The 16113-nt window shown below is 41.5% G+C and overlaps 1 protein-coding gene across 1 annotated transcript; it reads right to left on the bottom strand.

Moving 5' to 3' along the window:
- Positions 1–1682: 1682 nt before the first annotated feature.
- GJA1 (gap junction protein alpha 1) lies at positions 1683–10962 on the bottom strand. The gene is made up of 2 exons (XM_072332541.1): positions 10719–10962; positions 1683–4733 (listed from the first exon to the last, which is right to left on the bottom strand). The coding sequence occupies exon 2, from the start codon at positions 4715–4717 to the stop codon at positions 3572–3574; it is 1146 nt and encodes a 381-aa protein (XP_072188642.1). The 5' UTR covers positions 4718–4733; positions 10719–10962; the 3' UTR covers positions 1683–3571.
- Positions 10963–16113: the final 5151 nt, after the last annotated feature.

Genomic DNA, 16113 nt, shown 5'->3' with positions numbered 1-16113 from the left:
TCAAATATGGAAATTTCACTTCTAAAATAGCAAGGAATCTTCAGAGTGAGCTCACCATATTTAAAACATCTTGAAATTACAGGATCTACATATAGATTTCAGTCTGTCTTTAATGTTCATCCTTCTAACTTTACTCTTTACAGACAGTTCAAATTACTGGAGCAGGGTGGAGGCCTTAAGGTGAATTTGCTTTTTTTTCTTTTTTTTCCCCAAAATACTACTATTAAAAAACAAAAAACAAAACAAACAAAAACAAACAAACAAAAACCAAACCAAAAACATCAACAGAAATTTTTAATACTAAGGATGTTTTGGAATTTGTTCCTTGCTGTTGTTTGTAACCTTTTCCTTTGATTATCCTCAGAAATGTGTTTTTATAACGTCTTTGCCACTTTAAATTCACTATCTAGCATATCCATCTACAAAGGTTTAGAAATATGCACTAGAATTATTGCTTTTATTTTTTTTTATCATTACAGAGAATGCAACTGCTGCTGAATAAGCACACTGGGGGAAGTGTATAAGGAAATTGTATGAATGGCACACAAGATTGTATCACTGTGATGGCAACTTCAAAGGGTGCAAGAAATACGCTCTACAGAAATACATCTAGGTGGGAGAATTGGCCTGAAACACACATACACATGCATCAACATCAAAAAATCACTTAAGAACCTTGGCACTGAAGCACTAACTTATTTCATCTGTCCATGATGCCTTAACGAACTGAGTCCATAGCTTGTGATATTCTTGACAATCAGCCTGTGTAGGAGACAGGAGATTTTGTCTCAGGGTGAGCCCTTCACTGAATGTTTCTGTACTCACCTTTCCAATAGGATGATCCTTTCAAAATGCTTGGAATGTTCTTCCCTTTGAACAGATGAACTAGGGCAAGCCAGCTTAAAATATGACTCATCATTATTACTTAAGAAATACTTTAAGGAGTCATTCCTTGTGTTAGTACCATCTCCCATAGATGTAAATCCAGTAGTCCTGCCCTGCTAAGTTCCTCTCTTTACTCTTTTACTATTAGGAAGGTGAAGAAATTTGTCAAACAAATTTGAAAGTAGAAAGCTGTAAGATAGCCTCATGAACATTTTGATTTTTCAAATAAAAAGAGTTGAATCATTTTTCTTTCAGAGTACAAAGTGGGAAAGCTGAGCACTGTTCGTCTTCATTGGGACAGGGATCTAAAAGGTGATGCAGCAAACACTATGTGAAATCCCAACCCCACTTTACTCTCATTGAGAGTGGGACAATTTCATTTCAGAAACTGAAACTATTGAGCAATCTGATTACATGGAGGAATGTAAACTTGGAGCAATGATTTCATAGTGTAGAATGTTCTCTGCATATGAAAAAGACCTTTAAAATGTTGCATTAGTATCTTACATTATTTTCTAATAGTTTGGAAATAATTATATGTATTCTGAGGCTCATGGTGAAATTTCCATTTCAGTAGTTCATGCTGAGCATGACTTTGTTCCAGGGTTGTAAGGGTATCTGAATCTGTCCCTCAGAAATTTCAACTCAAAGTAAATCCAGATGGATTTTACCAAGATTCCTTGTGAAATGCAGTGTGACTAGGGAAAATTGAAGAGGGGAGGAAGAAGTTTGAACTGCAATACTAAAACAAAAAAATAATACATGGATATATAAAATAGTAAAAGACAATCAGAACATGTATTTATACTAAATTAAAACTTTATTGACTAATGTTCTCCAGACAACATGATCCAATGGACTATGGTTGCAAACATGCAATGAAGTTGAACACAACAGTAGTTTAACATGGAATGTCAAACAAATTAATATATTGTAGTAAATGAAACCATTTATCTGTGTTGCTGCAAAATGAAACCAAGCTATGTATTTCCTTGGTCAATCTGTGTTCAGCTAAGAGGCAATGCATTTGAAGAAACTGGTAGATTTCTTTAGCACTTATTTCAAATAAATTATCTAGAATTGTATTTTTTTAAAAAATCCTTTCAACTTCATTTGCATTTCAAACAAAACCTAAGTGTAAACACTAAAGTTGCTACAGCCATCTAGAAAGACCTAACTGTCGAACTTGGAGTGGACATTACAGTTCAAATACTTAGTATAAGAAAAATACCAGTTACTGCAAAAGTCACGTAGGCATATTTTATTATTAATCCAGCACAAAGCATTTCTTCTAAGTTTTTCACATAAAAGACTAAAGCTTGCTTACAGTACTACAACTTCTATCGTTCAAGCATCATTATTACCTATCAGGGAGATTGGCTAGATGACAGAATGGGTCTTTTCCATCCCTAACTTCTATAAAGAAAATCATTCATGCCAGCAAGAAGATGGGTCGCTACATCTTGAGCTTGATCCTGTAGGCTTTGTTCAGGCAAAACTCCCACTGACTTAAGAGAGGTTTTCCAGAGCAAGACATCCAGGATTAGGCCCTTTTTTTCATTTTCATTTTTTAAAAAAGCATCCACTTAGGATACGTGGAAAATATTATATAGAATTAAAAAAATATACGACATGTGCTTCAATTGCATTGAAGGAATCAGAGAATGTAAACAGCATAGTGGCCCACACCTTCACAATATCCATGAGGAAGTGTCAACAGCAAGTAATCTATGTGCATATGCTTCTCAGTGTATGCTTCTGAGTGTGTTTTGTGTACACCTTTACCTCCATGTCCACACACACATGTACACCCTTAAAATACATAAAGGTGTGATAAAATTAATTAGAGTCATTTGCTTGCCTGTCTTAATGCTTAAATCTGCAAGTGACAGCCAACTGGATTTTATATGATGCGAATGAGACTGCACGTGAACAGCAGGACATGAATATTGCTGTGGGCAAGAGTGTGGTTGCTGGTTCTAGGAGCGTGGAGCCATCCCACTTCCACCTATGCACATCACTAAAACTACCTGCATTAAGAGCTGGAAAAGCAGGTGACCAAAGTATTTCTTGGTGGGCTTCTTCTGAAATTTGAGTTGTAGACTGTCTTCACAGAAGCCTTTCAACAACCTGGAGGACTATGCAGGAAAGTTTACCTTCAAAGTGCACTTATTAAGAATGGAATGTTCTTGACAGGGAAATGATCAGAGACAATCCTGGATTTTTTGCTTGTTGAATAGGAAAAACATTTTCATCTTCAGACAGCACTTCACCCTGACAAATGTGAGTTCAGTTATTATTGGGTTTTAGAAGATTCTTTAGAAACAAACACAATAGTACGCACATACACATACACTCAGATATTTACAGCCTTTCTAGAAAAAACAACCCCATACCTTAGTAATGACTACTTATCTTTTTCTATTTTTTTTTTTTTTTAGTATTTAAATTCTTTAAACCAGCTACATTAAATACCAATGTGTATTGTACCACCCCACACCAACCCCATATCCTCCCCAAAAAAACAGCAAATATTTTAAAAGTTTGTTTGCCTGTTTGTTTTTACGATTGTTAAAATCTCCTGCTTGAGACTGTTAAGTACCACCTCCACTGGAACAAGATCAGCACTGACTGCATCTTCCAATGCATGTTGTTTCATAGTTGAGCAAGTACTGCAGTGAGAAGCTTAGATCTCCAGGTCATCAGGTCGAGGCCTGCTGCTGGCTCGGCTGCTGGCTCTGCTGGGAGGCCTCTGGTCCACAATGGTGAGGGGTTGCAGCTCATGTCCTGACGCCAGTTTTTTCGTGTTCTGGTGCTCATCAGTGAAGTCGAAGGGCTGGGCATGCGAGTTGGAGATGGTGCTACCAGCCTGCCCCATCCTATTCTGCTCTGCGCTGTAGTTGGCCCAGTTTTGCTCGCTGGCTTGCTTGTTGTAGTTACGACAGGAGGAATTGTTCCTGTCTCCAGTAACAAGCTTGTACCCCGGGGGAGACATGGGAGACAAGGGGGCAGTCGGTGAGGAACAGCCATTGTAATATGCATATTTGGGGGAACCACAGTCCTTGGAAGGGCTCATCGTGCCACTGTGGGAGTAGGGGTCGGTTTTTCCTTTCACACGATCCTTGACACCCTTGAAGAACACGTAGAAAAGCTCAATGATGTTCAAAGCAAGAGACACCAAAGACACTACCAGCATGAAGACGATGAAGATGGTTTTCTCAGTTGGACGGGACAGGAAACAGTCCACCCTGTGAGGGCATGGGTCTCGCTCACAGGTGTAGATGGCACTCAGGCTAAACCCATAAATGTACCACTGTATCAGCAGGAAAGCCACCTCGAAGACAGACTTAAAGAGGATGCTGATGATGTAAGTACGGAGCAGTCCCCCACGCATCTTTACCTTGCCATGCTCTTCAATCCCATACTTGAATTTCTTAATTTCTATTTGTTTGAGGTGCATATCCACATTCACACCATCATTTTGGACCACCTTGAGCTCTTCTTCTCTTTTGTTCAGCTTCTCTTCTTTCCTCATCACGTAGAACACGTGTGCCAGGTACAAGAGGGTTGGTACAGACACAAATATGATCTGCAGTACCCAGAAACGCACGTGGGAGATGGGGAAGGACTTATCATAGCAGACATTCTCACAACCAGGCTGTTGAGTATTGCACCGAAAAGCAGACTGTTCATCTCCCCAAGCAGACTCAACTGCTGTCCCCAATAGAAGGATTCGGAAAATAAAGAGGACAGACAGCCATACTTTTCCTCCTGCAGTAGAATAAGCTTGAACCTTGTCAAGAAGCTTTCCCAGGGCACTCCAATCACCCATCTTCACGGGATACTGGCTAAAGAAAGAAACAAAGAAAAAAAAAAACAACTGATGGTTAAGACAGATGTTTAATACTTCTGATGAGCTGAATCGCACACAGATCAATGCTAACAGTATAGTGGTGTCAGCTTTGTTTTAATTCATGCACTTCGCTTAGTCTGCAGGTTGAGTGGGATATATGGGAAACAGTAAAGATAAACACTTTATGATGTCTCCAAACACAGTGAAAGACAGAAATTCCTAATTTCAGTCATATTTTCAAGAAATCCATGGAAACCCCTGTTTGCTACTGTGGTTGGCTAAAACCAGCTTCCCTGGTGGCAGCTTCAGTTCAATGACTGACATCTGCTGCAGGCAGAAAACATCTGTGACACACCGCTGAAGCAGGATGTGGAAGTGTTTGGTAGCACTGTCTGAATATGCTAAGAATAAACGAAAGATTTCTCTCTTTTCAGTGTGTCTCATCTACGGTTATTTATATATTCATTCTTTAAAAGAGCAGGAAAGCAAAACATAATATAATTTACATTAAAAATGTACTGAGTTAATGTTAGGGTCAGAGACCTAACATTTCATCATTACAAATGCTCACTACATTTCCCATGGCAATATTAAATTGAGCTGTCGCACACATCAGCACACTGTGTGTGATACATCTGAGTATAGTTGCTATGATGCAAAGTTCTTACTGTACTTTGCTTCGGAAAAAAATCTTGTTTTCTAAATTAGGTTTATAAATAAGTATTTGCAGCACAAAGATCAATATTGGTACTCTTCACCTACATTTTTATACAGGAATGAAAAATACTAAAAGCATCAGGTGCAGCTAAGCTTATGTTACCATATTGGAAGAACTAGTTTCCTGGCTATCTGTGGCTTGCTTGATTTACTGTAGTTTCAACTCCTCATTTGCATCTTTTTAGATTTAAATTCCTTCACTTCACTTTAAAAGGAAAAAGGATTTAGTCAGGAAGGAAAGACAAGAGAGCACTTTCTAAGGCAACTCCTAGTGAGTGATTTGCACTACAAGTGTAGAGCACTGCAAGTTTGAATTGTCTCTCTCGACTTGAGTTTAAAGTGCATGTTTCTGGGAAACGCACCACTTCTCAGGGATATCTGGAAATACATGAGGTGACATAAAACAAGTGAAATATTCAACTCGGTGTTCTATATTCCTAGGAAAAACAAAGCTCAGCACATAGCTTTTATCAAGTGGAGAATGGTAACCACTTCTGCTAAAAACCTTACATTTTAACTTGTCCCACATAAGTAAGCATGTGAAATTGCACACCTACAAGAAAAAATAAGCACAAAGCTTCCCTTTTGAAGTAGATGCTGCTGGGCAGACACATTTATACCATGTATGCTGAGTAATCTCTTTCCTGTATTAATAGTTCTGATAATGTTCAAATGGTTTCCTTCCCGTCACATCATGGATATATTCCCCAGTGAAGGTTATTTATAGAAAACAAACAAACAACAACAACAAAAACACCTCACTTCTGGATAATTCATAAAATAGGAAACTTTAGTACCAAGGAGATTTTCTTTCACAGAGTGGTGACTCACTGGAAACAGAAGATTATAAATTTGGAATACTCAATCATAACAATATATGCTACGCCAAATAAAAAAAAACACTGTCGTTTTTGCTATCAGAAAGAGTCAGAGAATAACGAGAGCCAAGTGTTTAAAGTACTTGATCCGACGGCTTGGAGATGCCAATTATTTTTGAACCCCTGCAAAATATCCCAGAGCCGCTTCCGCAGCCCGCCTGGTCAGATCGCTCTGAAGTGCAAAGGAAGTTTACCTACTGGGGCGTACAGACCCTTCCTCACATAATTAGTTCTTCACATGAATGAAGTCCCATCAAAGGATCAGGCCCTCTTCAAACTTAAATCTGGAGGCCTTGCTAGGAGGGACACGCAGCATGTTTCTCTCCAAAGGTATCCTTTCAGGACAGATGATTCCCAGGTTTAGTCATTCCCAGGAAAAGATTAGTTTGTCTTTATTGGTTCAGATTGGTAGGAAAGGCGTCAGGAGCATAGAGGGCTCTGCAAAGGCAGGAATGCAATGTGACTGCGTCCCTCCTCATGCTGAGACTGTTAAAACAGAGAACAGTCTGTAACTATACGGCATGTAAAGTTTGTTTTACAGGCAAACTTTTCTCCATGTCCTAGAAGTGGAAGTGGACAGAAGGAGCCTTTTTCAAGTAACAGCTTCTTGATTTAATTAGTCAGCTTTCAGATGATTTGAAACTACTGCATTAACAGACTTTCCTCAGACCAGAGTGTACTTTTTTACTGTCTAAATGTTATTTCAGATTGAAAGTTTGATTAAGAAAACAGGGGACATGTTATTTCTACGCAGCTATATGTTGTTTGTTTTTTAATTACACTCCACTCTGCTCCATTACTGTAACATGATTTACTTCAGTCTTGACCTACCTAATCCCACACCTGCAATATTTTGAGAATTTACTACCTATTTTTTAATTTACCTCAGCATGCAAAATTGGTAAGTTTCATTTATATCCTCTGGCAATATTAACTCCAGGAGGAAACATTCCACGCTTGAATTACTCATACATAGTTTTGAAAAGAAACTTTTTTTAAAGAGATCAGTTACACGCTAGCCTTTGCCAGTGATAAAAACCCCACGTCAATTCAAAACATTGTGCTGTTAATCAGATAATCTTGTGGTGGCACAAATATATTATTCCTTCACTTAAGTGGATTGCGTTGCTTTATGAAACACAGTACTTTGTTTTGTTTCAGGGAAAACTCATTCATAGGATATAACTTGTTCACTTCCCAGACATTGAAAGACCATTTTAATTAACTGATTCCAATGTATGTTTACTAGGTGTAAGAAGAGCTTTTGCATCAAACAAGTATTTAAGTGTTTTAGCTAGTAAATAGTATGAAACTGATGGAAGATTACAGTCAAAAAATTCAGCATGTAGACTTCTTTTAACAATCAAACTTCTTTCAACAGTTCCACTGAATAGCACAGCTTGATCTGAGGGACTGGTGCAATTTCAGTAGTTCAGGAATTTTAGGATATGGCTGATGATGCATACACAGATTTCATGAGTTCTTACTGATTATTACTTCAAAAAGGTTGTTTTTTTGTTGGGGGGTGAGGGGGGAGGGGGAAGGGGAGGGATAGACTAATGCAGGCCTATTAAACTTTTTTAAAAGATGGATTTCTTCCAGATTCTACCGTGTGCGGGTAAAGATAGGAAAAAACAACACAGAACAGCAGGAGATATTACAGCATTAATCTACATGGGTTTTGGATGATCACATATAGAAGAAATTTGAATTGTAAGCCACAATTAAGAAATTCGAGAACTATTTTTTATGGACAGCGTTCACCATGCCATCTGGTTCATATTTTCCATGAAGAATAATGCAAACTCAGTGTTGTGGTAACATGTCCATGTCTGACTGCAGGGTTAGAAGGTCACATACTAGTGGATGGAAGAACAGTAAAGGTAAGAGTGGCTAAGAGTGGGATCTAAAATGGGATTTTGCAGCTGAAGCTGCTGGAAAACAGGCCAAATCTTTGCTTTTCCTACAGAAATTCTTGCACACATTAAAAATAAGTGGTCAACAAAAGAGAAGATTCTGGACCTTGAACATCAATCAACCTGAGTACCTCCCAAAAGCAACCAGCACTGTCAAGAAAGGAAATGAGATGTATAACTGAGAGCATTTAGATGGGTTGGAATAGCGAAGATTAGTTTTCTGAAATCCAACAGAAATCAGCAAGTGTCAGACATTCTGCTGGAAAGGCATAGCTCATTTGCAGTTCTAAAGATGAGCCTCAGCTCGTTTCATCTGCCAAAGATAAGAGGCTAAATGGTTGCAGTAGCTAGAATTTAAAGCATCAGGAACGTTTGTTTCCTCATTGTCTGCTCACATTATTGGTGGTCACTTGTGGATCATCTCCACAGGATTTTTGCTCCCATGTAGTACTCTCTACACCCAATTTACTTCTAAAGCATAGCCGCACAGGGGCCCAAAGCAACCAGAAGTGCTTTCTTAGGCACTCCCTAGCCATACAACTAAAGTCTTCCCTTTGTGTTATTGTCCATACTCACCCCTTTTCTGACTCGCTGGGGAACTAGGAGAAGAAACACTGAATTCCTTGAGGGGCCCTTAGGCCCCTTGAAGCTCATGCTTGCAGTTCTTGAAATCTGGAGTCCTAATAAGTGCATAAAGCATAAACAAGAGGCCAGGTGCCTCCATGCAAGATAAACTCAGCGGGTAGCATCTAGGGGGGGGAAAAACAGAGACTGGGGAAAGAGAGCAGTATCTGATGAAACAGATGTTGCTCAATGTCATCTAACCTTCCTCTTGCCCACAGGAATCCTTGGCCTAACCCAGAGTTCATTTCTGAGACAACTAAAATTAATCTCATAGACTTGCAGTACGTGAAAACTGAGATAACTTCACAGTGTTGGATCTGTTTGCACTCCTGAGTGTGGAAGCACTCAGACTTATGCCAGAAACCAAATCCCTGGCGTCCCCTTCTTCCTCCTCCTGAACTTTGTCTGCTGCTGCCCTTCTCCCATTTGTACGCTTGTTAGGTATCATGGGTCAGTGCCAGTGTTTGCCTTTGAAGTTTTCGAAGGAAGCACTTCAGTAAACATCTCAAAGACCAGAGGCTTAAATTCGGCAGTGCAGTGTGCTGTCCAGATGTGAAGCAGGCAGGATGAAAGCTGCACCGAGTCCTGAAGCTCGCTCTCTGTATGGGCGCACACAGGCACGCACACTCAGGACTCAGGCCCAGGTGCTCATGGCTCACTTTCACCCCCGCTGCCAGGGGCTCTCGCACAGTAAGATCTAAAGGAATTCCTCAGACAAAATATGCCCCTATACAAGGCTCACTGGTTATCGCAAGGTAAAATGCAAGGACAAACATCAGCACACAATATTCTTGCTTAAGAGGAGAGTGGTGCTACGCGATAAGATAGGTCCTGCACTCTGTGCTCCAGCTGCAGGTCCCTCTCCCTGTCTCCTGGTGCGGTTCCCTCCCCGCTGGCACGGGACAGAGACCTTCAGAGTGGAACCACTCCAACTCTCACAACTTGAACAGCTTTAGAGCTCTCTGAGAGATGCTACTCAATCATTCCTTTTCGCCACGTTTTGAAAGTATTTAAGCCTTCAAGGTAATATAAAAGGAACGTGTCACATCGGGATTATGACACTGATTGTGGCTATTCTTTCATAGTCCCTCCTAGACAGCTTTCATTTATAACCACCCAGGACTCAGAAACCAAGCCAGCGTGGTAAGACGTATCATGATATCTCACATTCCTTCCCTAAAATCCCTTTACTGAGGTTGCTAAAACAGAGTAACTATATACAAACTAGGTTAAAAACCCGTAAGCCACGTCTGGATTTTATCACGTCTATTTTCAAAGAAAAAGAGGAAAAATAGCCAGGAAGCCCACGTGGAAGTCACCACGTTCGTAGCAGCAGCGTTTAACAAAGCACCTAATGAAGAGCAGCGAGCAGGCATCGGTGGGATCACCGTAGGAAAGCGGAATGAGTGGGGCAGGAGCGGGGAGCGCTGCGCTGAGCGGCGGAGCGAAGCGCACCTACGTTCCTTCTTTCTGGGTCAGTACGAGGGGGAGCACAGACCTCACCAAAAGGCGCAACAAGTCCTCGGCTCCGCAGCTGCAGCCTCACCGCAGCGCCTCTCCCCGTGGAGCGAGGTCGGAAGTTGAGGGAAGTGTCGTATTTTTAGAAATGTGTGAAAATATGACAAAGGAAAGGAAAGCAAGGAGTCATCCCTGCCAGTTTAAACCGAGTACTTAGGAAGAACTTTTGATTATTACACAGACACTTTTAAACAAGTTCGACCATTTAACGCAAAATCCTTAAGAGTGAAAAAAAAAAAAAAAAAAAAAAAAGTTTTTAGGAGGAAAAATACAAACCCCCAAAACAAGTGTACACCAAAAGACGAGAAAGGAAAACTTCCAACTTACCGCTACTGATGAGCAGTGCGAGTGGCTCGGGATACTTCTGTGGAGGGTTAGGGGAAAACGGAAGAGCACGCTCAGGCGCTCGGACCTGTCTATTTAAAGTTTAAAAGTCTACTCCTGCTTTGTATTTTTCATCCTTCCTTCCCCACCAGCGAAAGAAAAGTGCTGATACCTCGTAAAAAGTTTTTTTTTTCTAACTTGGAACACGGGCAGAGCTTTTAACAAGTTTTCTGACTGTGAAAGAGGAGGGGAAAAGGAGGGGTTGCTGCCCAGGAGGAGGGGCCCCGCGAATGGAGGGCAGGAAGGTGGGGGGAGGAGGGCGAGAAATGAAGGCGCAGCAAAAACGAGCCGGGGCAGAGGAGAGCGCCCCGAGGTCGGCGGTGCTGATGCAACAGAGCGAGGGCGGGCGGGCTGCGGCGGGCAGCTCGCTGGGACCTGCCCGGCCGGGCGGCACCGCGGGGAGGGGGCGGCGATGTGTGCGGGCACCGGGGGCTGCGGCGTGCCGCGCTGGGTTGCCCCTCGCCTTTCCCACCCCTCCACCCCGTCGGGAGGAAGCCCTCAGATGTGCCCCCTGATCCTTGGTGTTCGTGCGGCTTTGTTTACTCAGGTCCTCTTCCTTTACGTGTTCGCGTGAAAGTACACCCGAGGAGCGGTGTGTTTGCTCCTGCAGGATGTACATCCATCGCGCGTCTTTTAATTATTATTGGTGCGTGTGTGCGTGTTTGTGCGTGCGTGCGTCCCATGGGAGACATGGAGAAACGATCTCACATTCCAGGAAACTCTTTCCAGGAAATTTCAGAAAATAAAGCACGGCACAGAAACTCACTCTTCGGTAGTTGAGAAGAAGGGCTCCTGGTAGTTGTTCATTTCATTTTTACAGAACATGAACGTGCTCCAAGGCTAATCTATTCAGAATGAAGATATTTGGCTTTGCTCCTGATCAGTATGTGATTAAATGCTCCCTACAGAACGCCTCTTCTGTAGAAGAGAGATTAATTCATTTCTCTGTGGGTGTTAAGCTCCTCACATATGGAGTCCAAACTGTGTCAGGAATTGGTCATGTACCCTTTGTGTCGTGGGGTATCAGCTCCTCTGGCAGGCTGTAGAACAGCTTCTCTAGAAGTGGTTGGTGGTTGGTAGTTTGGAATGAAGGTTCCTGTTTTGGGTTGTTCCAGACTAGTTTTGGGGTTTTGATTCCCATTTTCTCATGGACTATTTCTGTTTTTTTTCATGCTAAATAGTATAGATGAGCATTTTTATTTTTATTTATTTTTATTTTCTCTTTAAAGGATGTAGGAAAAGTGAGAAGTCCAGAAGTGGCCACTGAGAGAATCCCAAATAAAGCTCCTCCTTACAGTCTGTTATTGTTGTAAACAACACCGTACTCTACAACACAACATAGATATCCCAGCTCATTTTTTGCAGCCCCTACCTAATTCCTTTTCCCTGAGAACTCGCTAGATGAAAGAACCAAGACAAGGCCTTTGTAGATAAGCTCAGCAGGGAGCCCTGAAGCTGCGAAAGACACACACTATCCAAATTCTTGCTGTGGTGCATTTGCAGCAGACCACAGTGCCTCCTGTGTGAGAAGAAGAGACAGTGCACTGCAGCTTTCCACCTTGCTATTTCCTTCTCCATCTATAAAGATGCTGGTTTTCAAACTTGTCCCCTTTGCTTAGACACTGCCTGTTATTTCTGACAGCGTTTTTAAGTTTTTACACTTGTTGAAGCTACATGGCACAACAAAACCTTTTCTTCATCTTCTCTGAGTGCTGTTTTAAGGTCATTTTTCTCTTCACGTTTTGAGGAAAAAGAAAGTGGCAAGGAAGGAGTTCTGTGCTTAACAGGTGCTGGAACCTTCTCCAGAATTAAAAAATGGTAAAATACGTAAAAGTCATAGCCTCTCACTGCCTTCACCACTGTGGTGTGGGTAGGGAGCAGGACACACAAAGCACTGCTGCTGCTGGCCCATGAAGCTCTGGTTATTCTGGCTCAAAGCACAGAACACCAACAACGTGGCAGCATGCTGAGACAAGGAGATTTGGTGTTGCTTGCTTTGGTGCTGAAAACCTCCCCCTTAGGAAAACAGCACTTTTCCAGGTGAAACAAAAACAAAAAGCAGAAAACCCAGAAGAACAAAACACTCTCCCTGCCTTACATTATAACATGGTACCATAGAGTGCTATCATTCCCTCCCAAAGATCACAGAGCCTAGCATGCCTAGTCTTGCATTTTTCTCTGCACCTTCATGCATAGGCTCTGCAATTATTGAAGCATTCTGTTTTTAAAAGAAGCACCTGGAAGTATTTCTCCACTTAAATAAACAAACAGTATTTGTGAGAAGCCCAGCACTCATCGAGTCCACTTTACACAAGCAAAACGCATATGTCAGGGATGAATAATTTTGCAGCAGTAATGAACATAACACTTGGCTCTGATACAGCATTATCCGCATGAAAAGGGAAAGTATTTCAAACCTCTGCTGTGATACAGTGAAGACTTAAGAAGAATTATGAGTCCTGGCAAAAATGCCTTGAAAAGGTCTTTTATAGATGGGAAGTATGTCTCCATGATCACGTTTCATAGCCTATTACCAGAGCATGCTCAGCTGCAGACACTGCAGGGATCTACAATTACACAAGGTGACCAAAGAGTTTCACACTCATTTGCACCGCAAATGGGGAGAAGCTGTTCAGACTGAACAAATGTCTTCACACACAGACCCTCTTCAGCTGAAGCTGTGTTCAGGAGGGAAGCAGGGGAGCAGTGTTCTTAATTACAGACTGAGGGATGGGTGAAAAGATCACACTTCAATTTTAAGCCTGGTATTGCAGAGTACAGACTCTTGACACCACAGAAATGAAGATTTGGGGGCCCAGAGCTCTCTGAGGCTAATCATGCCTTCCACTGACATTCTGCCTTTTGGAGCAAATGGTATTATCTTGTGCGGCAGCATTTCAGCATGGCAGAGCTAGGACTGCAAAACCTGTTTGTGTTTGCTAGGCAGCCTGTGACACAGCCAGTGAGGGCAAGAGCACATTGTAACCCAGATGCAGCTCCAGAGCCCGGGCTCTGTCCATTCCCTCTGCCCAGGGCTTTCACACACCAACATGAATCCTTGGTTCAATAAACATAGAGTAATACTGCTGCTACATTTTTACACATTTCTTGTCAAAAGAGATGATAAATTCCAGTGGGTTATTTAGTTTTTACAGCCCTTGACACAGATTCTTGGTTAGTTCACAACCTGGTCCACTGTTTTCTTTCTATTTGTTAACCAAATATAAATACAGAATTCTATACATAAACTTTTTTCCTTGTATCTCCTCCAAATATTCTCTCTGAAATATCATAGTAACCTGAATCACCGAGAAAGCCCCTGTGAATATTTTATTCGGAAGACTCCAGTCCTTTGACCATTACAGAATTTCCTGTTGATACCAGTGGGGTTCACGGTCCACTCCCAGTTAGGGGTGTCTGTGATTTATGGAGTTCTTAAGACACAGAGCACGCCTTCACTTGTTTGCAATTTGCTTGCAAAATTCACTTCCCAGCACTCCCATGCATAGCACTGTCCTCATCCCATGCAATTTGGGAGATGAGTCCATGAACTGTATGGTGAACTGCAATGGATATACATATGCAATACAGATTTCCTTGGGAACCTTTCAAGGCAGCTGTGCAGTCACCCATGCCTCAGGATGGCACATAAGCCTCAGCACATTTTCATTGCTATCCCTTCTTACACGTTTGGCTTTCAGAACAAGCTTGTGAATAATGCGTGGCCCTGTTTCCTGTCCTGTTGAGGTAAAGCTTCTCAGAATATCCGAGGAATGATATTGTGGTATTTCTTGATTACCTAAGCACATATATGTGCAGACTAATGATGTTTTTTAAAGCAGCCAGTGGTTTTTCGCTTGCTTAAGGAACTTACATCACTTAGAAATGTAATATGGCTTGGAAGCTGCTGGCCACAGTGCTCGCCTCTTCTGTCAGCTGGAGAGGCTGAGATGAAGCCCACGGGAAGCTGCTGTGCCTGGCACTGCTGGCTCTGCAAAACAGATCCATCCTCTCATGGCTTCTTCAAAGCAAAGGCAGTTGCTGCTCATTGAGGCAGTAACTACTTGCACTTTGTGGCAGCATGTAAGAGAATAATATCTAACAACAGTAAGAATATTAGTAATAAAAAGGAGGATAATCACAAGATCCTTCCTCTCTTAGTGAGCACACTTGCTATTCCTTGTTGAAACTGGTCTCTCTCAGATTCCACTGGCTGTGGGACTATTTCCCTAGGGAAAAAGAGCCTGAGTCAGCACAAGATAAATACTGCTTTTACTGATTTGCTTGCCAAATAAGAAAAGAAAAGAAAAGAAAAGAAAAGAAAAGAAAAGAAAAGAAAAGAAAAGAAAAGAAAAGAAAAGAAAAGAAAAGAAAAGAAAAGAAAAGAAAAGAAAAGAAAAGAAAGGAAAAGGAGAAAAAACCTGTTATTTTAAAAGGGACCCTGTTGGAAACATATCAAGACTGAAGCGCCTCAGATGAAGTTGTGGAGAAGAGACAGATGCCATCAGACCTGAGTCCAATACGTGGCGTTAAGCACATTGTCACTAGTCTCAAAATATTTTCCTCTGTTATGCATCCATTTGTTTAGAATCTCACAGTTCTTTATACGTATTAACACAGAACAAGTTAAGCTATATTAACTACATTTTACATATATTAGAAATTTGTCATAGAAAATAACAGCAGCTCTTCTTAGTCATGGGCAGCTCATGACACAACCAGGATTAGGAGTTGTATTTTTAGTGCCTGGTTCCATCTTTTAGGCACAGAACTGTTTTTCCCTGTTCATTAGTTTCTTTTTACAGTATCACTTAGCAGTTAAAACAATCTAAGTGGATTTTCCTTTTAAAATGTGTGAGGATCACAAAGAAGGTGTAGGGAACCTGCTTTGGCAGGGGGGTTGGACTCGATGATCTCTGGAAGTCCCTTCCAATCCCTACGATTCTGTGATTCTGTGAAGGAAGATAGAGTGCTTAAATTTTGGGGTGATTTTCTCCTTTTTGTGCTTTGTGATGCTACCACAGTTTCTTTATGAAGCTCACTTGCTCATATTTCCATGCTACGTTTAGAAACATTAATTCGTTCCTGACTCACTGCTGACCGATAGATAGAAAGGGGGAAGGGTAATATGTGGAGGCTTGGTTGTTCTTTGCCTCTGCCAAGAAACTTCTAAAGCTCCTTACAGGCAGCTCAAAGCCAGAAAGGTTGGTCTTAAAGGATTTATTCCAGCATTGCAACTGATCATTAACTCCTCCGAGCAAGCAGCCCTCCAAAAAGTCAGTGGAAAACCATTCATACAAAAAATTTAAGTATGAGCTCAGAGATCCTTATGAATTTG

This window comes from Excalfactoria chinensis, chromosome 3 (assembly GCF_039878825.1).
Source record: "Excalfactoria chinensis isolate bCotChi1 chromosome 3, bCotChi1.hap2, whole genome shotgun sequence".
NCBI classification, from domain to species: Eukaryota; Metazoa; Chordata; class Aves; order Galliformes; family Phasianidae; genus Excalfactoria; species Excalfactoria chinensis.
The sequence above is the reverse complement of the archived record's forward strand: the minus strand, read 5'-3'. Positions and strand labels throughout refer to the sequence as shown.

Excerpts from the sequence above, each read along its gene's own strand:
- GJA1 (XM_072332541.1), bottom strand. The coding sequence starts at position 4,717 with ATGGGTGATTGGAGTGCCCTGGGAAAGCTTCTTGACAAGGTTCAAGCT.